The 24,467-nt window shown below is 36.7% G+C and overlaps 1 protein-coding gene across 1 annotated transcript in view; it reads left to right on the top strand.

The window, feature by feature from the left end:
• The window catches only part of CFAP54 (cilia and flagella associated protein 54), a 303,235-nt gene that overhangs the window by 245,013 nt on the left and 33,755 nt on the right, over positions 1–24,467 (top strand). The window contains exons 62-65 of the mRNA XM_004748490.3: positions 3,565–3,738; positions 5,242–5,462; positions 9,791–9,961; positions 21,930–22,039. Coding sequence (XP_004748547.1) covers positions 3,565–3,738; positions 5,242–5,462; positions 9,791–9,961; positions 21,930–22,039 — 676 coding nt within the window. The remainder of the gene's footprint in view (positions 1–3,564; positions 3,739–5,241; positions 5,463–9,790; positions 9,962–21,929; positions 22,040–24,467) is intronic.

Here is a 24,467-nt window from a genome sequence, read left to right as displayed (position 1 = left end):
ACGGGGGATGGGGAGCAGGCTCCCTGCTGAGCAGAGAGTCAGATGAGGGGCTTGATCCCAGTACCCTGGGATTATGACCTGAGCTGAAGGCAGAGGCTTTAACCCACTGAGCCACCCAGGAGCGCCTTAAACATAAACATTTTGATGTATATACCAAGGAGTATAATTGCTGGGTCATAGGTCATATTTTCAACTTAGTACTATCAAGAAGTTCTCCAAAGGGGTTTGAATTTAAATTTTACCTTGAGGACTAAAAAGGTAGGACACTATTATATATAGTATTGGCCTTTTTTTATTTAAAGATTTTTACTTATTTACTTGACAGAGAGCTACAGAGAGAGCACAAGTAGACAGAGCAGCAGGCAGAAGGAGAGGGAGAAGCAGGCTCTGTACTGAGCAGGGTGCCTGTTGGGCTCAATCCCAGGACCCTGGGATCATGACCTGTGGTGCAGGTGGCCACTTAACCGACTGAGCCACCCAGGTGCCCCAATATTGGCTTTTTTTAGTATTTTTTAGGAACTCCTTATTCAAGAATCATGACCAGTTTTCTTGGGAGTTTTCTGTCTTTTTCTTGGAAATAGGGAGAGATTCTTTCAGTATTCTGGATAGAACCATTTTGTAGAGTATAAGTATTGCAAATATCTTTTATCCCCTCTGTGCTTTGCCTTTACATTTTGCTAGTTGTACCTTTTCACTATACAAAGTTCATAATTTTAGAAATTCTTTTTCTTTGAGATTTTCAAAACTGAAAACAGAAAGCATAAGCCACAAAAGAAAAGATTTATAAATTGGACAACATTAAAGAAGATGTGCTCCATATACACAATGGAATATTATGCCTCCATCAGAAAGGATGAATACCCAACTTTTGTATCAACATGGATGGGACTGGAGGAGATTATGCTAAGTGAAATAAGTCAAGCAGAGAAAGTCAGTCATCATATGGTTTCACTTATTTGTGGAACATAAGGAACAGCACAGAGGTTATTAGGAAAAGGAAGGGGAAAATGAAAGGGGAGAATCAGAGGAGGGACTATGGACTCTGGGAAACAAACTGAGAATGTTAAAAAAGGAGGGGAAGTGAGGGGGTGGGTGAGCCTGGTGATGGGTATTAAGGAGGGCATGGATTGCGTGGAGTACTGGGTGTTACATGCAAACAATGAATCATGGAACACTACATCAAAAACTAATGATGTACTGTATGGTTACTAAATAACAAAAAAAAGAAATATTTTTCTATGCAAAAGTCATAAAGATACTCTCCTATGTATACCATCTTTTTTTTTTCACAATTAGATCTACAAGTCACCAAGTCACCTAGAATCTATTCTTGTATATGGTGTGAGGCTGAAGTCAAGATTATTTTTTCCATATGATATACAATTAACCCAGAACCATGTATTAAAAAGACCAACCTTTTTCACAGTATTGTTGTGTCACATCTGTTTTAAACCAAGTATCCAAGTATATGGTGTAAGAGAGAAAGGTAGAAAGAGAGCAAAAGAGAGAGAGAGAATCAGTATGTTCTTATATTTATCTCATTAGAGAAATAAATATAAGAATATTTTGCAAGACCACAAGGAGAGATGTGTGTTCCCATTGAAAAGGCCTACTACATAACAAGCAGCATGAATGAAAAAGACCTAGGCCCAGATGCAAAATGAAATTTTCAATCACCACAAATAATGAAGAGTTCATTAAAAACATTACAGAGTAAAGAAGATGGTCAAACACAGGAATGAGTATTTGACTAGCATCTGGCTTCTCCCCAGCAATGGTGGATACTAGAAAACAGTAGACTAACACCTTTAAAGTTTTAAGGAAAGATGAGTTTCAACCAAAATCATATATTTAGCTAAACAATCAGTCAAGCATGACTGAGTTGAGCAACGGCTTGACTGATCTTCTTTTGGTGAACTTTTTAAAAGTAAATTACTAGCAAATGTACCTCAGCACCCAAAGGTTAGAAACAAAGAAAAAAGTATGTGAGATAGGAGAAAAAAAGAGAAGGAAGGAAGGAAGGAAGGAAAGGAGGAAGGAAATGGGATTAGGGAGAGGTTTGCTCAGTATTCCAAAAGTACTGGGAATATTCTCTTTGCTAAACTGGTTGGTAAGAGCATGGGAATTCATCTTATTATTCAAGAAAACATACATAGACCATTAACCATAAAAGTTTCTAGTCATCTTTCTTCCTTTCCTTCCTGGAAGCAGTCATTATCCTAATAAATACCAATAAATATCCTAATAAACTACTATATATATGCTATAAATATATAAATATGTGTGTGTGTGTGTGTGTGTGTGTGTGTGTGTGTGTGTGTTGTGACAATCTTTTCAGGATCTTACCATGCCCGTTTTAAGATGAGAAAATTAAAACTGAGGAAGTCAAAAGCCCAGAGAGGAGCAGAGAGGTTCAAGGTCACACTCTTGGGAGAAGTACATCTGGAATTTGAACTGTGACCCTACACTATATACTTTCTGCCTTATAGATCTAATTAATTCATTTTGCATGCCACCAAATGAATAGACTTCTGTTTATTTTTCCAAGTTTCCATATTTTTGATATTACAACAAGGGTGGCATGACTGTCTTCTACAAGAATCCTCATGCACTTATACCACTTACAAGTATCTGCAAACTGAGGGGTTTGAAGTGGCGGGGGGGTGGGAGGTTGGGGTACCAGGTGGTGGGTATTATAGAGGGCACGGATTGCATGGAGCACTGGGTGTGATGAAAAAATAATGAATACTGTTTTTTCTGAAAATAAATAAATTGATTTAAAAAAAAAAAGTATCTGCATTTCTAATTGCGTAAGATCTTGTCAAACTGCTTTCCCAAGAAGTTGCTCTTACAAGTAGTATATGAAGATACCAGTTGCCTTACATTGTTACCACTATTTGTTATTTTCAGATTTTAGTATCTGTCAATTACTGAGAGGTGGAAATGCATTTCATTTTAATTTGCATTTTTCTGATTTTTAACAATGCTAAAACTTTAGCTATTTGGGTCTCCTTTTCTATGAGTTGACTGTTGAAATTTTATGTCCACTTTTCTTTTGGACTCTGACTTTTCTTTATCGATTAGTGCAAGGAATTACACATATTCGAGAAAAACAATTCATATGTATTCTAAATATTCTAAATATTTTTCTCCTGTCAGTGGTTTGTCTTTTAACTTTATTTTTTTTTTTAAGGATTTTATTTATCCATTAGTTTGAGAGAGAGATCACCAGCAGGCAGAGAGGCAGGCAGCGAGAGAGGTGGAAGCAGGCTCCCTACCAAGCAGAGAGCCTGACGCGGGGCTCGATCCCAGGACCCCGAGACCATGACCTGAACCGAAGGCAGAGGCCTAACCCACTGTGCCACCCAGGCGTCCCTGTCTTTTAACTTTATGTTCGGTGTCTTTTGTGATATAAAAATGTTTTTTAATCAAATGTGGCCCTATGTGTCAGTCTTTCCTTTATGGGTTATGCTTTTTTTTTTTTCCATATGGTTATTTTTCAAGGAAAGCATAATATTTGCCTTACAAACTTTCTTCATTTACTGTTATTATTTTTACTTTTAGATAACTACCAAGTGGTCTTCCCGACTACCTATAGATGCTCTTATCAAAGTGATGGCGTGTGTGATAATACAGATGCTAGAAAAAATCCTCAGAATAAAGTGGATATTACATGGAATCTTCTACTACGCTATTATATTCATCTGCAAAGGATTAATAACATGAGCAAACTGCTAGGTAGGTTTTGATGGGTTAAGAAAAACACATTTTCCAGTTCTTGTTAAGTCATCTTTCTTTTATAGAATTTTAAAATGCTATTGACCTCTTTTTGGAATGAACTCTTATCAGAATATGAAAATTTCAGAGGCTCATAACCTGAGATACACAGATCTTTGGGTAGAATAGTATTTCAACATAGCTAACTTCCTCTGACATTCTATATATTTTATTTCACATATTTAAAAATGTTATTGTAAGGATGTATCTAGAGGCTTCCCAAGACTGCCAAAGGGGCCCATGGCTCAAAACAGTTAAGAATCAGAGTGATCACAATTGACAGCTTATGAAATGAACAGTATGGAATTTTGACTTTAAGGAGAGAATGTTCCAGTATCCAGTATGTAAAAGAGAAAGGATACATGACTTCAGATAAGATATGTAACTTTATTGAGTATTTTTGTTTTGTTTAGTTTTTTTTTGTTGTTGTTGTTGTTGTATGATCAATGCTGTTTGAAGAACATCCAGAAAAACTGGGATAATCTGCTTCATGCCAGTCCCTCTTGTGTTTCTCACTGTGCTCATGAAATTGGTGATTTCATGTTGTTCATCAGTGCAGATAGTTGGAAAAGACAGTTTGACCCGTGTCAGGGCCCAGTGATGGAGAAGCTGGCAGGGCAAATACGCTGAGTCACAGAGTTACTACACATAGTTATCAGGAATTAGCAGTGGGATAGAAAGCACACAGAGAGGTGTCAGGTGTAAAAGGTACATCACGAGAAGGGCAAGAATATAAGAAGTTTGAGCAGAGGATGTGGACATGAGCCAGTAGAGCACAGTCTGGCAATGCCTGCTCCATATCAACTGAGCTCACCTTTGAATTCACCTGCTGGTACCTGTCACACACCCACATTTTACTGCTTTTCTGCCCTGGGCTCTTCCTAAAACTATGGAGACTTGCTCAGCTCACTGTCAGGACAGTCCAAAATGCCAAGGATTCCACACATACTAACGAGGTAGGAAACTGGTAGAAAACATTCCAGTTTCCCAATCCCAGACAGTTCTACATGTTATTTTTCAGAAGGTCTTCAGCAGGACTGAGCCCTTCTTGTCCAAAACTACAGCCCATCCATTAACTCTCTGTTGGCTCTTCTCTCACTTCCTTTGTTCTCTCACTTATGCTCCTGAGATCATTTTTCAAATAAATTACCTGCACCTAAGTTTTTGCTTTAAGATCTTTGTCGGGGTAAGTCCCAAATGAGATGACTATGTAGAATATTTTGTATTTTCAAGACTTAGAACCTAAAGCAATATCCTCAAATGCTTCTGAAATTTTGTTTATTTCCTTGTGGCAAGAACCAATGCCATTAGTGTATAAGCTTAAAAACGGAGGAATTATACTGGCAACCACTAGCTGAGGTGGTGTGATTTATAGGGAGAGCAGTTAATGAGCAAATACCAACAATACTGAGACTGTTCTCTTGTCTAACGTGACTCTAAATTAACATATTTTTCTTCCCTAAGCGTCTCCAAAACCAGGATCTGGAATTTCATTGCCAGATGATACACTTCTCACGTCCCTTTTCAACTCTGGGCTGATTTTACGCCAAAAAGAAATGCATTTTTTCCTTAAAAGATTTTTACAGCTGTATTCTTCCTCTTGTATTGATGAATTTCCAAAAGAACTATGTCAAGGATTGGAAAATACGCTTTTTTTGGAAAAAGTCTTATATGACTCAGTAAAGGTACTGTTCTCAAACATATATGTTTGTAAAACTTCTTAGAATCATTGCTATATTTCTGAAGGAAGCACATTTGAGATAACTCAAGTGGATATCGTGTATTGTAAATTTCTAATTTGTATTTATAAAATGAATAAATCAAGTCATTTGCATTGAATTTTTTCCAAACCAAAAAATATATATATATCAGTCATTAAATTTGAATTCTCTTGACTTCGGACTTCGCCATATAGTACTTTCATTTTTATGATTATAAACTTGCCCATATCAGACATGTCCTTGTTTCTAAGCCCAGAGAAGTGACCTGAAAATGTGACTTCTTCCAAATTGAGAATCTTTGTTTATCTTGTTCTGCTAGATTTTTGGTTAGATGGTAATATATATTTTTTTAAAAAACATTCTTGAACAAAAGAGTGAGGTTACTATTAATAAATTGTGATTTTAAAAAGTAGTGGGAAGACATACTAAGAGATCATTTAAGTATTCATTTAAAGAAGTGATTCTCAGTGAGAGTTACGGAGTGGCTGTCCAGGCAGTGCATTAGGATCCACATGGGAGGATTGACATGCCCAATGCCCTATTTCCTGCCCAGATTATAGATCATTTAAGAAATAAAAACGTTTAAGAGTTTGGGATTAAAAAAAAAATCCACCCTGATGAGTCAGTGTTGACATTGCAGGATATAGTTTCTATTTACTGGAAATGGTCTTCCTAAAAACAAATAGCACAGTAGACAGACCAGCTGTGTTTGTTTGTTTGGTTGGTTTGGTCATTATAGGCCCCCTTAAAATATGTGTGGACACAGACCTTTTTAAAATCTGTCTCTTGGTGTGGCTCAGTCAGTTAAGTGTTCGTCTTTGCCTCAGGTCATGATCGCAGGGTCCTGGGATCCAGTCCCAACATCAGGCTCCTTGTTCAGGGACCCTGCTTCTCCCTCTGCCTACTGCTCCCCCAGCTTGTGCTCTCTCAATCTCTCTAACAAATAAATAAAATCTTTAAAAAAATTAAAAAAAAATCTGTCTCATGAAGGAACAGAGAATAGTCACTCCCTACAAACCATTCTCTCCCAAGAAGAAAGAGCATAATTATGTATATCCAACATTTCTTTTCCCCCAAATTCCCCAGTCAAGTAGCTCTCCAGGGGAGAGGAGTGAGAGGAGCTGAAAGGCCAGCGACATTCTGTAAATGTCTGACCCTCGGCTGGGAAGGAAGCAGCAGGGCTGGGATGAAATCACTTCCATCTAACACCAGATCCCCAATTACCCTTCTAGAAACTGTGACTCCCTTTGAGGATTACTGTCATGTGCCCCAGATGCCTCTGGTATTCATTCTGGCATAAGGGACAGAGAATGAGAAGGTGGAGAACTATAGTTTTGTGAATGGATTCTTGTGACTATTTTGTATGAGTCTGGAAACCAATCGGTGTGATTTCTTAATATTCCGAAAGGAGCTCTGCCTGAGGATTGTAGTATTAAGGGCAGCCTACCATCGCCCATTTCCTAAGCATGAAGCTCCGAACAGAGAGCCTTGAATACACTGTAAATGTATGTGACATTTCTAATGGCAGCAGCGTTACCAAAGATTATTGTACCCTGTTTGCCTTTTTTTTTTTTTAAATATAATTAGTGTAACACTCTCCCAGAATAATCAGCTCTGGAGATCACTCTCGCTCGCCTGACAGGTGCAAGCCACCTAATCATGTGTTCGTTTCACTGGGGTAGACAGCTAACGAGCATAGAGCCTTTTGGATTTTTTTAAAAAATAAACTGCAAGCTTGGCTGATTTTTATAATAACGTTTTTGAGCTTTTAATCACTCAGGAGGCTATTTCAATCAAACTCTTTCCATAATTTGATACTTAATCCTGCCTTTCCTCCACAAAGAAATAGACGTCTTTCCAGAGAGATCATTGCTAGGTGCCAGGCTCATCAACGTGTGCGTCTGCATATTGTTAGGTCTATTGAAGCTCTGTGGTGGAAAAACAAAGATGCCAAACAAATTACATTAAAAATTCCTGGGAAAAAAATGATTAAAATTATGCACAATACTGGGTGATTCATGCTTAGACTTGTTGTAAGGTCAAATATTTGACTAGTGTAAAGTGATTTGTTGTTTTTAGGACTGTGGCAAACAAGCTTCTCCTGGTAGGTCTGTTGTTTCATTCCTTTCAAAGAACAAATAAAACATATAAAAAATATTCAGTGTATAGTCCATCAATGAGCATATATACTTAATTCCATTAGCAAATAGATTTTATGTTTTTGTAAAGATAATGGAAAATTAAATGCCTCTTTTGATATTAACTTTTGTTACAACTTACCCTTATTAGATCATCATGTTAGTAAATGCTGAATATACTGAAATAGTAAAATATTTGCTTATTATTTTTCTCTCCTTAGTTATTTTTTTTTCTGCTTAGTCATTAAATATGAATTCTTGCTAAAATAGTTGTCAGAACCTCTGAAAGGCACTTAGATATGAAAAAAATATAAGAAATTAGTTTTGGAATCGGTTATTTACCTGAATTTTTGGTGGACCACATGACATAGAATTAAGCTTAATTTAGCACTTTTAAATGGTTATTTAAACATGATAGTCTTGTTTATTGTCTATTTTGGTTATGCTTTTAGTATCATAGTACTAATAAATGAGGATTCTGGCTTATAATATCCTTTTATGATGATAGTCTCTAGACATTTTTGTAAAGTTTTCATCTTTAATGTTACCCTTCAGTCATGACATATTTTTTCTTTTATCAGTAGACAACTTGAAAGGTCTGTGCTTTATTTCTCTTTTTATTTTATTTTGAAGACTCTCACTGACAGTCTTATATCTTGAATAAGCTCAGAAATAGTGGGAGGCACAAAGCTGTACAGAAACAACAGGCATTTCTTACTGACCACTTACATTTTCCCCTTCATCATCAAGCCTTAAGATACCTTGGATGTCAAAAGTTCACCAAGAGAATTGCGTCCAAGCTACCATGCTATAATCTTGGATTGAATAAGAGCAAGTTAATTTTGAAAATACATTCCATTCCATTAAAGAAGGTCCTTTTCAGATTTGAGGTATTATTATCACTATTATTATCTCTCTGGATAGACTTTTTTTTTTTTTAATAGCAACCATGCTTTATTTTCTGAGCTAGTTTTAAAAAACTGAATAATTTATCAAATTGCCAATTGCATCCTATACATTTATGTTTCCTGAAAACTCCTGATTCAGGGACCTGGTTGCATCAAAGTAGGTTCAGATGCTCCAAGACTGAATTTACAAATCAACCACATTCATTTAAAGAAGGAATGAGATCAGTAGATTTTAATATTTTATAGCAAAAACTGTGTCTTATTTTGCATATGACATTGCAAAAAATGCTGTTGGAAAGTAGATATTACTTATTATAATCATACCCTCAGTTTATTCGCCACTAAATAAACAAGAAAAAAAGGAGATGTTCTTAGAATCTGTGATGATCTTGAGACTAAAATGATAGCAGTGACATTTTCCTCTCTACATCTTTAGTCTGGGAGAGTCACCAAAGTGGAAGACATTTGTTGAGTTCTATGGGGTTTTCTTTTTTTTTCCCAAAGATTATTTATTTGAGAGAGAGAGAGACAACATGAGCAGGAGGGACAGAGGGGAAGAAAACCAGAGAGAGAGAATCTCAGATTTTGCACTGAGCAAGAAGCCCGAGACAGGGCTCGATTTCACCACCCGAAGATCATGACCTGAGCTAAACCAAGAGTTGGACACCTAACCAACTGCACCACCCAGGCACTCTGAGTCCCATGTGTTTTGAAGCATATTTTTCTGTAGTAGAATCTTCTCTGGTAATCGGGAACAGTTTTAAAAGCAGAGAGAGTCAATTATCATATGGTTTCACTTATTTGTGGAGTATAACAAATAGCATGGAGGACATGGGGAGTTAGAGAGGAGAGGGGAGTTGGGGGAAATTGGAAGGGGAGGTGAACCATGAGAGACTATGGACTCTGAAAAACAATCTGAGGGCTTTGAAGTGGCGGGGGGGGGGGGGTGGGAGGTTGGGGGAACCAGGTGGTGGGTATTATAGAGGGCATGGATTGCATGGAACACTGGGTGTGGTGCAAAAATAATGAATACTGTTATGCTGAAAATAAATAAAAAATAAATAAATTAATAATAAATAAAAAAGAACACAAAAACATTAAAATAAAAAAGCTACACCTATAAAACAAACTAAAACAATTCCCAGAATTTTATAATGTAGAAAATACTGAATGGATATTGAGTGAATGTTTTAAATATTGAATGAATTTATTACCAGTAATTAAACTGCTTTTGATTTTCCCCTAGTTATGTCATGACACTTCTCTACACTCCAATTTATCATTAAATAAACTCTCTGCCAGCCCATCTTCTGGAGATGTGTCATCAGATATGAAGATACAAGATTTAAACAAAGAACTTTGCTTTCAGTGGTACATTCCTCCTCTAGAAAGACCTCCAAAGGACACAGAACCTATGGTATGTAATATAATCACAAAGATAAATCTTATATATAGATATAAAGTTTAACTTGACCATTATAACTTGAAAATAGGGTCCAGCTCCTTGTCGTGTAGATGAAAATATCCAGCAATATAGAATCTATGTTGTCTAGTAGAATGAATCTGAAAATAAATAAGAAATCAGGAAAAGTCTGACTTGAGTTGAACATTTTTTCTTTTTCTGATCATCAAGGGATACTTTCCAGTGTGTCGCCATAATATAGGATGTTTAATTTTTTTTTGAAGCCACCTCATCAATTTAAGGATTTTTTTTCTACTGTCTAAGATTTTTCTATTGCTAAGATTTTTTAATCAAATCCAAATCTTCTGCTGTGTCTATTAATATTATTTTATGACTTTAATATATTAATCGATTTTTAAAAATATTAAATCAATCTTATGTTCCTGAGATAAACTCAAATTGGTCATATACTAATTTTACTAGGTTCAGTTTATTAAAGTTTTGTATTGGATTTTTGCCACTGTTTAAGAGTAATATTGGGTTAAAATTTTCATTTTCATACATCTTTGTCAGATATATTTTGTATCAAGATTTTGTTAGACGTATAAAGTGAGTTGATAAATAGCCATATTATTCTATTCTCTGGTGACATTTCTATAAGTTTAGAGTAAACTTTTCTCCTCAAATATTTGATAAGAACTCATAAGTAGGGACGCCTGGGTGGCTCAGTTGGTTGGACAACTGCCTTTGGCTCAGGTCATGATCCTGGAGTCCCTGGATCGAGTCCCGCATCAGGCTCCCAGCTCCATGGGGAGTCTGCTTCTCCCTCTGACCTTCTCCTTGCTCATGCTCTCTCTCACTGTCTCTCTCTCAAATAAATAAAAATAAAATCTTAAAAAAAAAAAAGAACTCATAAGTAAAGCCATCTGATCCTAGTGGGGGTTTTTTGGTGAGAAGATAGAAAATTAGTAATTTAATTCTTAATTGTTAGAGGCAGCCATTAAGCACTAGTGCTCATTTACTAGATGCCAGAAATGGTATCAGTTCTGATTGGGTCAATATCTGTTCTAATGGTTAGTACCCATGTCAAACCAAGCTTTAAATATTTTGACTATCACCCCTGTTTATAGAACATTGGAGTTTTCTGTTCCTTCTTGAGTCAGGTTTGTTTAAGTTTCTTTATCTAGGAATTTTTTCATTTTATTTAAAACTTCTCTCATACTTTTAATCTCCTCATTGTATTTGTATTGAAGTGTCCCTTTTCATTTCTTACATAGGTGGTTTGTGTATTTTTTCTTGATCATTGTCACCAGAGGTTTCTCATCAGTTAATTTTATTTCACTATATATATTTCCATATATCTTTCTTCTACTTTGTTTTTGTTTTGTTTTGTATTCTTTTCCTATGTGCTGACTTCTTAAGATAGATGTTTGGTTTTTTTCTTTTTCTTTTTTTTTTCTCCAAAACCCAGCTTTGCTATTTATTAATTGTATAATCTTAAGCAAGCTGTTTTTGTTTTTTTTTTAAACTTTTTTTTTTTTTTAATTTATTAGACAGAAATCACAAGCAGATGGAGAGGCAGGCAGAGAGAGAGAGAGGGAAGCAGGCTCCCTGCAGAGCAGAGAGCCCGATGCGGGACTCTATCCCAGGACACTGAGATCATGACCTGAGCCGAAGGCAGCGGCTTAACCCACTGAGCCACCCAGGCGCCCCGCAAGATGTTTGTTTTAATAGTCCTTTTTTTCCTAATGTATACATTTGAAGACTATGGGTTTCTCTAAACAATGCTTTGGTTTCATCAAGCAAGTTTTTATTACAGTATTATCATTATCATTCAGTTAAAATTTTTGATATATGATATATGATATATATATGATATATATATATGATATATATCATTATCATTCAGTTAAAATTTTTGAAATTTTTGATATATATTATATATAATATTAGAGAAGTATCTTTTGTTATTTATTCTTAGATTATGTTGTTCTGTGATAATAAAAAAATGCTCTCTATGATTGATATTGTTGAAACCTGCATATTTTCTCCAGGAAAGGATTTATTGTGTAAATATTCCATTGCTCTTAAAATGAATGTGTGGTCCTCTGTTGCTAAGGCAGTGTTCTTATATATACCCAATAAGTAGTGTGGTTAGACTACTTGTTCACACCCCATTCTTGTTTGTTTGCCTTTAATTTTTAAAAATCAGAAGTTATTAAAATAAGTATATTTAAATCTCTCATTGTGATTTTCATTGTTTAGTCTGTCAAATTTTGCTTTACGTAATTTGAGACTATGTTCTTATGTGCAATAAAATTAACTGTTGTATCTTCTTGGTGAACTAAACATTTTATCATTTTGAAATGACTTATGGCCTTTTTGTAATTATGGTTTTTCTCATAAAGTCTGCTTTGTTTGATATTACTAAAGTAAAATGATTTTCTTGTGATTATTTTCACAGCATGTCTTTATCCAACCTTTTACTTTCAATTCTTTTGTATAGTTGTGTTTTGTGTTTTTATCAAAGGCATGCATTTGGATATTTTCAAATGTAGTCTGACAATTTGTATTTGACTGGAGAATTTAATACATTTACATTTAATGTAAGTGCTAATATATTTGGTTTTAAATCTATCATGTTATTTTGTGTTTGGACTTGTCTTAACTCTTCTGTTTTTCTCTTTTCCCTTCTTTTGGATTATTTTTATCATTCATTTTTCCTCTATGAGTTTTGAAATTATATACTTTTTTCAGTGCTTTTAGTGGTTAACTATAGGACAGCATATATACTTATCAAAGTCTAAAATTAATAAATATCTTTTTTCCTCTAATGACTTTTATATTACTGTGGAGCCTCTGGAGCCAGATCATCTGGGTTGGAATCCCAGCTCCATCACTTAATAATTTTGTGATCTTTAGTAGATTGGTTAACTTTTTTGTATCATAGTTATCCTTATCTGTAACTAGATATGACTAGGTAAATGCATAACCTCAATACATAGTAATTTTCATTTATTATTATCTGAAATTATTTTAAAATTATAAATTTTGCTGTCTTAAAGTTTGATAACTTCAAATATACATGTAATACACTTGTTAAACATTGTTTGGAAGCTTTTAAAAAAATTTAGCAACAATATCTTCTTCTAGATACTTTAGCTGCCAACCTCATATAAAAAAGAGAGTAAACTGTGCCTTACCAGCAAAATTAAAGTTCGTAGCATATGGGGGGAAAAAAACCCTTAGTTTGCTTTTAAGTGCACTTCATAAATTTATATCACACATATCACTCCTTGTTTTAATGTTCATTTTTATTTTTATCTAACTCTGAATATTTATCTTTATCCACACCTATGTTCATATGCATGGAAAGACATTTGCACTAGAGCTAATTAGGGAGCTGGAGGAGATGGGAGCAAGTATTTAGAATTAGTTTGATATCAGTCCCTGAACAATTGGAGAAAGAAAAGTGATTCACATTCTAGGAGAATCTTGATGAGAGGTCAAGGTTTTAAAAATGGAATAGGTGGTCACTATAGTCATTTACAGAGGGACCTTCCACCATAGCATTTCTTTGATTGCTGCTCTTTCTAAGAAGAGCCTCTGGCTTTTCCCCATAAAACATTTGACATATAGTTTTGCCCTGTTCAGCATTTTCATTTGCTTTTTGCCTCCTGCATTGGTCTACTCTTGCATTTTCCAGCTCTTGAGTGCTGTCCCCTCTAGCTGTGCCTCTGGTATCTTCTGCTGCTCCTTGACCCATGTGACCCTCCCTGTCAGATCGTGAAATCTCCTGGGCCTATACTTCTCTTTGCTCTTGAACATACTTCTCCCATTGTCCTCTTCATTCTGCCTCCTTAGGCTGGCAACCTGCTGCTAACTCTTGGTCAGTTATAGCTCTTTCTACTCTTACAAAAAAAAAGGAACTTTAACATATCACTCCCCAGGAACATTTAAAGTTATTTGTCACGTTTTGAAAGTACTCTCTTTCCCACACTTTCCATGTCAAATCTATGCCAGATATTCCATATGCTTTTTAAAATAATAAATCTGCATAGTCTCTTTTGAGGAATTCAGTAATGTAGTTTTCAATTTCTGGATTCAAGAATGCTAATGGACAATGGAATCAATATTGTGTGGGTCTTGAGTAGTATTTTTTTTAAAGAAATTAAAGTGGGAAAAAAGTTTTCTGAATTTTTTGTTTCATGATATTATTAGAAAGAAAATTTCTCAGATTGATTGATCTTCAGCATATGTCAGAATTTGCTGGCAAGAGGAACAACCAAGTAATAAAAAAGTATATCCATTCAGGAAGGGTATGGATACAGAAAGATTACATATTTGGGAAATAGAATGTTTACCTAAGGAGCTAATTTTTAAAAATGAATAAGAAAGTATAAACTATAAAGTTCATTTTGCAAGCTCATAGAAATAAAAATATCACATTCATATCAGCCTGAGACAGATTGGTCTGAGAAGTTAATGCTATGACTCTATCTGTAGCTGATAGATAGCATCAACAGTTGTGTCTGACAATGAATATGGAAGCATGAACTGGTGTGAGACAGAGATTAGAAGGAGAGCACCAGCTAACAAATTGTGATTTAAACAGATGGCTAGGGTGGTTTTCTTATGCCATAAGCAAAGTAGTTTTCCCATTTCTTAGTTTAGGGACATTTTTCTCCTCTTTGGTAATAAATATGTATGTATTGGGTCATGATAAAAGATGCAGTTGCTGACATAAATTTCAGTCAAAAAATTGAGAAACACTGACTTGGATGGACTGGATCTCCTCAGACCTAAGATTCTATCTTTTCAGAAGATAACAGTGAAATTTGTTTGATGATTTAAATATTGGTGTATTTGTACATTTATCTACTCATACTAAGTTTCAAGTTGAATAACTGGCTAAAGCTCATGAAACTACAAGATAATAGCAATAGTGAATGTAGAGCTTAGTATATTCTAGATGCTTTGCTTATAATAACTTCACAACTCTGTGAGGTGGGTACTATCCTCACCCCCATTTCACAGAAGAGGAAGCTGAGGCACAGGATAGAGGAATGCTTGTTGGCAAGGAATCAGGATTAGATCAATCTGATTCCAAGTGTGAACTCCTCCAAGTCTGCAATCCTCAGCATGGTGCTTTGTTGAGTCTTCAGACAGTGGTCCTGGCTGCAAGCACTTCTAGCCTCTAGGTGGGATGGTGATGAAAATTAATATCTGACATAGGGAGTTGGAGTTTCCAGAGACTTAGAGGATTAGCAATGCAAGGTAACATCACTTGATTCATCCTACTCAGTCCTCTTTAGTTAATCTAGTATCTGAAGCAGAAATACCATTAAGAACTAAGGATGCTGGTGGCAGCAAAATAGAAATCCTGGAACTAGGGATTTTGACATAAAATTTTTAGATAATTCAGAGGAATAAACATTTCCATGCCACTTTACCTTTTAGGGTTAAGTGTATAACTCGGAAAAGTTTAACTTCTTAAGTCTGGGGGGTAGAAATTATATTATCCTATTTAACAAAATTATCTTTAGAGGAATATAGTAGAATATAGTAGAACCACATTATAAGCTCTTCCCTGGAATTTTGTTAGAAACTAAACATTTTTTGAACAATTTAAGTGTCTTCTAGAGATAGATACTGAAGAGGCTTTGAGGGGCAATCATTTTAATGAAACTCCTGGACAAAGGCTTTAAAAATAATTGTGAAGAATAGCACAAAGACGCATAACTACAACTTAGCTTAAAAAGCTATAACTACAGCCAGAGGTCTGATGACTCAGATTTGTCTTGTGAATACATCTTAGGACCTCTAGCTTTATTCTACCTCATCTTTGTGCTATTTTTAGGACCCAGAGTTCCCAGTAGGATGCTCTGGATCACAAGCCCAGCTTTAGAGTGAGACTTGAATTATGTTTATTACTTGATCAGACTCAAAGGAATGCAACTTGGAGCTAGCAGGAGGAAGGGCAATAAAGAAGCAGTAGTGGGACCTTCCATTTGGTCTATGAGACCTAATTTGGAGGGAATCAAACTGCTACAAAGGCTATTGTTCTAAGTGCAGCTAGACATCCAAGGCATGGTATTCAGAAACCACTGAAGATTTAGGCAAACAAGCATAATCAAGTGCAAGAAGTCTGATCTAGCAAAGCACTGAAAATTGGGACTCCATGTGTCAAGTGAAGACAGAGTTGGGAAGAACTGGAAAAGTTCTTGGAGATAAGTCTGATCAATGTAGAATTCAATCCTAGACAGTCTGGGAACGAGAGATATGGAGCTAGTGATCCTTTCTGGAGATCTTTATAGCCCTGGCTAGAGCCAGACTGTATTTCATGGTCCCAAATAAGCATACTTTGCATTCAAGATAAGCTCAGTCCTATATCCTGAAGGAAGAGTTAGGGTTCCTGGGAAAACTACCAAGTCGTAGTAAATGCAAAAGCTCAATGTTATCAGTGCTCTAATTCAGAGATCATACAGATGCCTGGGGCTTCCCTCAGAGGTGCCCTGGATTCTGGGTCTTGTTGGCCAAGTGACTAGTGGGAAGCTGGTGCTGCAGATGAGACCCAAAATTACACCCTCTTTCTGGAAGCTGGGGAAGACAAAGGCTGCATAAAGGAGGCAGAGACTGGTATCAAAGAGTGAAGAACCAGCAGCATTGCCATTCTTTGGAAACTCACTAAAAATACAGAATCTCGGGTCTCCCTCCAGACCCACTGAATCAGAATATCTCCCAAGTAATGTATACATGTTTAACTCTGAGAAGCACTAACCCATTGCTTCCAAACCACCCCATAGCTCTAATGATGATTCTCCAAGAAGCTACTGCATTGCAGCTTAAACAGTAGGCTCCACTGGAAAGCTTTTCTGGCTTCTCTTAGTACCACCCAAATGAAATTTCAGAACTGAAAAGAAGCTAAGAGAATGTTTATCTGATGCTCTCATTCTACTGAGTAAGCCAAGCCCCATATGGGTAGAGTGACTTGAATAATGCCATAACTTATTAGTGACAAAAATAAAAATGGGGACCAGAGTTCCCATTTGGGGGTTTCTTCATATGGATTTCTTTATAACGTGCATATAGCTTAGCTGCTTACTAACTAATTAATAAAGTGTTGATTGAGTGCTACTGTATACCAGGCATTTTGTTAGGTGATTAAGATACCAAGGTGAGGAAGTAATGAATCAAATCCATCTACCAGAGGAGGGACTCTTTTTTCACCCATTGCTGGGGTTAAGGGATTCCCCAGTCAAGTCAGTTTAAATACAGTATTCCTCAATGTTTGTCAAAGACACATCACTTCTTTGCCTTTGGAAAACAAGTCTTTGCAGAAGTGAGAAAGGGAACATTGGAAATTTCAACATGGGTGTATTATCTTCTACAGAATCCAGTCCTGAGTATGCAAGGTGTTATAGGGTAATACTTATCCCTGAGAAGTTGGGACAGTTGGGAATAGAACTAAGCACATGGATTCAATGAAGATAGCCTGGGTGGTCAGATGGGAAGCTGGGTTGGGTCCAAAAGAATATGGAGAGTGAGGTACCAAGCAAGGTAGGCCGAGGAGCCAGGAATGGTCATGAGGCTCACAACCACAGCAGTGACGTTCTGAGCACTTCACACTGACTCACTGCATCCTCACATGATCCATGGGATGGGGATTACCATATTTCCATTTTATAAATGAGGTAAGTAAAGGCGTAGTGTTTCCATAATTTGCCCAAATCACACAGCCAGTAAGTGGTAGAAGCAAACCCAGGCACTCTGACTCCAAAGCCCAGGCTCACAACAAATATGCAAGCGAGTTTATTGTTGGTTGTTTAACTACTGCCCTATTTTATCCAAGCCCGTTTGATTTCTGACTGTTATTCCTTGAATTCAGTTGTGCCATGCTCAGTTAGAAAAGGTTTTAAAATTGTATTGCAAAAGCATTGACAAGTGTCAGCCTGAGGAGGAAAAAAGTCATTATCAGGGGTTAAATATAAAGTATATTATCCATTTAAATTTTTCAATTAACACGCTTTGGGGAACTTCATTAGCTCTTACAAGATGTAATGAAATTTTCAGAAATATGAAGATATTAATTAACATGTAGCAGGTGCTGTGAGCACTACTAAAAAAGTATAAGATGTCACTCCTGTCCACAGGGATTTTGTATGCTAGCCTGGGAGTCAAGGTTAACAAACACAAAGCAAGAGCAAATACCATAAGACAGACGAATCTCTCTGGGACTCATTTCATTTTCTTTTCAGAAATGTTTCATCAAAAATTTACTGTAGTTTGAAAAACTAAATTTAAAAGACTTTTAACGAATAAAAAGAACATTTCTCTGTCTAGCTGTCCACATCCCAGAATTCCAGCATTAGATACAATTACTTTTAACTCTCAACTGTCTCTTGGTTGGGTCCCCCCTCCCCATATATCTAAATTACATGCTCACATGATAATTCTTTTGAATGATGAACCTCACCTCACACACTGCTATGGAAGATGAAGGCAAATATCAACCTGTTTTTTTTACCCCTCACGTACATTCTTCCATTCCACACATTCTCTTAAATGAGTTCTGTCATAATTCTTAAACCCATAGCTGGTATTCACAACTGTGTAAATATCACTCACAGCTGAACCAAATAAGGTCTATTTCCTTACTTCCTGACTTCTATCCTAAAGAAAAAAAACACCTGCTTTATTTTTGTTTGACTTCATGTTTCTCTGTATTCTAGAATATCTCATTTTCCCTAAATTTCAAAAAGCTGTACAGTTCTTCTCTATATGGCCAAACTCATTAGTTTATTTCTCATTCTTTTATTGTCTTCTTCAGAGACATGATCCAAACTGGACTGATTGCTCTCCTGAATCAGATAGCATCATAAGAGCTCATTAAGCATCCTCCTGAGAATTCCTTCATCTCTTTCTGAGATGGATTCCCTGGGTCCCATGTTTTTCTCTATCTTGACTTTCTCTCTCATGTTGAATATACACATCTTCCAGCTTCCCAACAAAGAGTGTGTTGGAGGTTCTGATTATTCAAAGAACACACCATATAATATATTCCACAAAGTAGTTCAAGGAAGATTTTGGTAAAGGATAAGTAATGGCAGGATAAAGTAAGTACATAACCATTAGAGACAGCCAAGATGCTCAGGAACAGTTGCCAGGGTCATTGCTCAGTTGCACAGAACACACATCATCTACAGATCATGAGCTACCAAGATATGGTAAGATATCTTGGTCTCAAGAAAGCAGATGTCTCATCTGAAGAGGAGTCTTTCATACCTCTATGTTCATATAGTCCATACCACATGTGGGGCCAGATTCAGTGATAGAAAAGAAGAGAACAATAGAATCCAGATGGAATTCATCAATATGTATATTTTCTACAAAAAAAAAAAAATGCTGACAAGACGGCACAGCCTTCCAGCTAGTGTGTTTCAGAACCAAGGACAGGGCTGCATTAGTCAGTAGGTAGTACGTTTCATTTAAGTTTGGCCAAGGGCCAATACCATGACTACAGTCCCCTGAGATGCTAACAGGTTGCAACAGATTGACTGAGATTGACCCTGTACTTACACAGAATATAAAGAGACCTTGACTGTCTGACAAAAAGTCATCATTTTAAGGCTTACTTCATTGTTCCCTAGGCATACAATTCTAGTTTGAAAATTATTTTCCCTCAAAACATGGGAAACATTGCTCCATTGTCTCTAGCAATCCTGCATTGCTATTAAGTCTGGTCCTATTCTGATTCCTAGTTCTTTCTTTTGATTTTTTTTTTCCCTCTGGAAGCTCTGGGGATTTTCCTTCTGTCCCCTGTGTTCTCAAATTCCATGATATAATCCTTGGTTTAACTCTTTCATCCACACAGCCCCTTTCAATCTGGAAAGTACAGCCTTTAGTTCAAGAAGAATTTTTTTCTTTGATAATTTCCTCCCTTTGGTTATCTCTACACCTTCTAGAATTATTATTCAGATATTGAATTTATTAGATTGAGTATTCTCTTCTTTTTTCCCCTGTTACCTATGTTTTCAAATTAAGGTGAACTTCTGGGAAGATATATATTCAACTTTATATTTCAACTCTTTTGTTGATTGTTTAGTTGTTGTTATCATATTTTTTTAGTTTTTAAGAGCCCTTTGTTTTTTCTGTTCATTTTGACAGCACTGTGCTCTTGATTTACAGATGAAATATAGTCTTATTCTGTTTGAATATCTCAATTATGGTTTCATCGAAGTTCTCTTCTGCTCTCTGTACCTGACTCTTCAAAATCCTTTCTTATATTTGTTTTGGCCTCTACCTTTCATTTCATGTCTGGTGACCCTTGGCTATTCATTCAAGGTGCTAAAAAGTGTATCAGGTTAGACTTATTGATTTGTAGACCTCATTGTAGGGTAACTGCAGGAGCCAGAGGTTTCATTGCAGGATTCTGAAATGTCAGTACCCATGGGTCTTTTCTCTTTGTCTGGTCAGTTTCCTCAAAAAGGATCCTTTTCAACCACTGTCTGGTTTCCTACATCCCGGGTAGGGCCTGTAGTGGGGTAGGGGATATCTCGTGTTTAGAATACAGACTTTCACTTAATTCCTATGTTTCCTTTTTTTTTCCCCTTTAAGATATATTTATTTTAGAGACTGCTCATGTGAGTGGGGGGAGGGACAAAGGGAGAGAATCCTAAAGCAGACTCCCTGCTGAGTGTGGAGCCTGATGCAGGGCTCCATCCCACAACCATATGATCATGACCTGAGCTGAAAGCAAGAATTGGATGCTTAACTGACTGAGTCACCCAGACACCACCTCCAGTGTTTTCAGTTCAGCATCTCACCCCTGTTCCTAATGACCCTGAGAACAGATCTCTGATTTGGTCTCAGCAGAGAGGAAAATGGAAGAAGTTTGGCCACAGACAAGGCAAAGAAAGTGGGAAAATCTGGTTGCATGGGCTCATTGAAGGGATGGGAGGGAGGTTGTCTAAGATACCTGGCATCTCCAGTTCCAAGCCTTTCCAGGGCACTCATCACACTTGGCAACCCCTCCAAAGGCAGTTAGGACATAGCCTTTCCTTTTCAGGGTCACCCAGTGCTCTTCTGAGTACCTTCTGTCCTTCAATGTGTTGCTAACATTTCTTGTCTGCTTTACCTCCTCTCTTCTTATCTGTCTTTGTAGTTTTATGGCTTTTTAAAGACATACTTTACTCTTATTTTAGTTTGATTATCAAAGAAGCAGAGATAAATGCCTGCACTTAATTAGTCAGTTTTGACTACCAGCTCTGGGCTTTAGCTTTCTTATATTTAAAATGAAGGATTCAGACCAGATCCTCTCTAAGGTTCTTATGAATCTCAAATTCTGTGACGATGACCATAAACAGGTGCTCTTAATTATGGAATTGACTTTAAGGATTGTCAAGGTGGAAACAACAGGGAAATTACCAGAGCATGAGCCATTAGATAAATTCTAAATTAGAGGTAGGGACCAGAAAGTTGTATGTAGGTTGAGGAAATGGAAAGAGGAAGGAAGAAGCATAAGTGAGGCTTGGGGAAGCTGTGAGCACAGGTGGAAAAGGGGCATGTTGAGAAGTAACTAGAAACAAGGTTGGATATGCACTAATTACATATTTCAAACTTACAGAGGGCCTTCAAAGGCTGAGATTTAAACTTAATTGTAGTAAAAAAAAAAGTGACTCTTTAAAAATAATATCAAATGATGTTTATCTTCACCTCAAACTTTGTACAATTCTCATTTGCATCATTCCTCTTTAAAAAAAAATTAAATTAAATAAAAAAACAAATGAAACAAGGGGCACCTGGCTGGCTCAGTCCAAGCCCCACATTAGGCATGTACCTGGCTTTAAAAAATTATTTAAAGTGAATTGAAAAAAAAAAAGTTGTTTTCACTTTCAAAGGAAAGCCTCTAAAAATTTAATGATATTATTTTGAGGCAAATGTAGTTTTGATGTCACATTTTATGTCTTTTAATTTTTTATAGGTTTTATTGTTGTATGCCTATAACATGAAGCCCCGGAATATTTCAGATGCTGTACCTAATAGCTCTTATTGCAACGTCTCTATTGGCTCTTTCTGGGTTCCACTGAACAGGCAAGTAATAAATAATTTCCCACAACTCTGCTGATACTTTCTTTGGAACAGGTTGTCTTAGTAATGTACACGGTAAATCACAGGAGAAGTTTTAGAAGAGTTCTAAAACTTTTAGAACTCTTTTTATTTAGCGGGGTATGATACTGCAGTGGTTAAGAGCATGAACTCTGAAGCTAGCCCACTTTGGTTCAAATGCCAGTCGTGCCGTTTACTAACTTTGTACAGGTTACTTAACCTCTCTGCACCTCAGTCTCCCTATCGATGAATTGGGTATAAGAATAATAATAGTACTTAGAATTGTTGGATAAACAGTTCTTGATATTTCATAAAGATTATAAAGAGTACGAGGATATTGTCTATACTGTATTTTGTCTGTAATTTGGGGTGTATTTAACAAATAACGTGTGGCTCTGCATTGGGTTGCCATATTAAGCACAGGCTCTACCACCTCCCTTGTCCCACCTGTCCCCTGTGTCCGATCCTATTTTATATTGTTCCCCATGTCAACAGTCTCTGCCTCAGGTGGGTTGTCTTCCTTCCTTTCCATCGAATGTGGCATATTTCTAATTTTTGCTCTTGCCTGGTTTCTCTCTTTTCCTACTTTACCAAGTTCCTAGTTCGTTTTTTAATTTTTTTCATTGCGCAGTTCATTTAGTTTTGATTTCCATTGTTCATTGCTCTTTGAACTCAGCCCCCATATCCTCAGTTGTAAAATGGAAATAATATCTACTCTGCCTGCCTCTCGGGGTTATGGTTAAGATCAACCCGGACAATGTATGCACATACTCTGAAAGGCCAAAAGCACTGGGCAGATGTCAAGTCTCATTACTAAACCCTGTGTCTGTCAGTGTCAGCTCTTTGCCCTGCTAGGCACCTTGTAAGTGCTTAGTGAACAGAGACTTGGTGCTTCTCTGTTCTTCCCTGACGAGCCTTGTTCATGCTCCATGATTTTCATTTTGAAGGACTTCTTGGCCTCACCTTAAAAGAGAATAAAACAAGAGATGTTTCAAGAACTGGCATATTTTCAATTATTCAGTCAATTTTCCTTTTTATTTTTTCCTTTTTTTCCCCAGTGAAATGGCAGAAAATCTAGACATAGGACCTACACCAGCCCAGCTCAGTAACAAAGTGGGGAAATTATACACTTGCTTTGTATCCAGAAACATGGCAGGATTTTTTATTTTTTAGAATCACATAATGAAAATGATTATAATTTTTACAGAGTAGAATGTAATCAAACTGACAGGATCCTTTTTTATTCCAAAAAGTTCCTAATTTGGATGTGTTTATGAGCAGTCATAGGTTTACTAAAATTAGGGACATGCACCAGTCACTGAGGCCAGAACAGAGGGAGGTTCCTGACAGTCTCTCATCTAACCTGTCCCTCAGTGGTGTGGGGAAGGCTGCCTGTTTCTTTCACCTAGGCTAGTATTCCTTGTGTTCTTAGGAGGGTCAAGGTGAGATCAGTATGTGAGGATTGCTCTTGTTGACCATCTTTCAGAAGGCAAAGTAAGAAAAAGGTCAGGAAAAATAGGCTAGAGAGGGAACCTGAATAGCTTTTCAAATTGGGCAGTCCTCCTTCAGTTGTTCATTTCACTTCCTAATCTCCAAATTAAATACTCACAAAGGAAACATATTTTAATTCTTTGCATTTTTCTTATGGCAGCAAAGGTAAAGAAAGTGTTGTCATTAAACACGCATAAAGGTTTGTATGTAGTTCTATCTAATTACGCTCTTCTAACCAAGATCCAGTTGCCTCCCTACCGTTTCTGCCTTCAAGTCTCCTGCCATCCACATTTCTACTTCTGGCTGGGTCCTGTGTCTCCGCCAGGCCCCACCAGCCCAGGAGAGTAAGTGCGCATGAATCAGTAAATGAGAGCACAGGTCTAGCCCAAATGGGATGATGGATTTGTTTGTGGGCCATCATGGAAGTTCAAAACCTGGACCCAGCATTGATGTGGACAAAGAGGTGAAGATGTATAATGGGCAAAATTTGGGGGCAAATGGAGTTATAAGGTTCAGGGACTGAAGCAGAGATACTAGGTCTTCTGATGTTGCTTCTTGCACAGGCGCCCAGCCTGCTTAGCTCCATCTCAGCCTGCTTTTTACAGAGTTGGACCAGGCCATTTATTTCTGAAGCAGAGAGTACAGCTCTGGACATTATTGACAACCTGAAACCCAAACATCAAAGAATACTTTATCCTTCCTGCAATTCCATGTATTAGAAAGGAAAGCTCTGTTATTTTTGGAAGAGAAATAAGAATTCTAAGAATTCTTTCTCTGGATTTTAGAGTGACGAATGGTATGTTAGAATATTATCTGTCCTTCACCTGGTTTCTTGTGGTTAGGAATGTAGGTAGTTACATCATTTCATCCTTACACAATGCTGTGAAGTAGATGACGTGGGTTTTACCATTCAGTCTTGTAG

The sequence above is a fragment of the Mustela putorius genome, unplaced genomic scaffold (assembly GCF_011764305.1).
Source record: "Mustela putorius furo isolate JIRA1106 unplaced genomic scaffold, ASM1176430v1.1 tig00000788_pilon_pilon_pilon, whole genome shotgun sequence".
In the NCBI taxonomy this organism is placed as follows: domain Eukaryota; kingdom Metazoa; phylum Chordata; class Mammalia; order Carnivora; family Mustelidae; genus Mustela; species Mustela putorius.
This window is presented reverse-complemented; position numbering and strand designations above follow the sequence as displayed.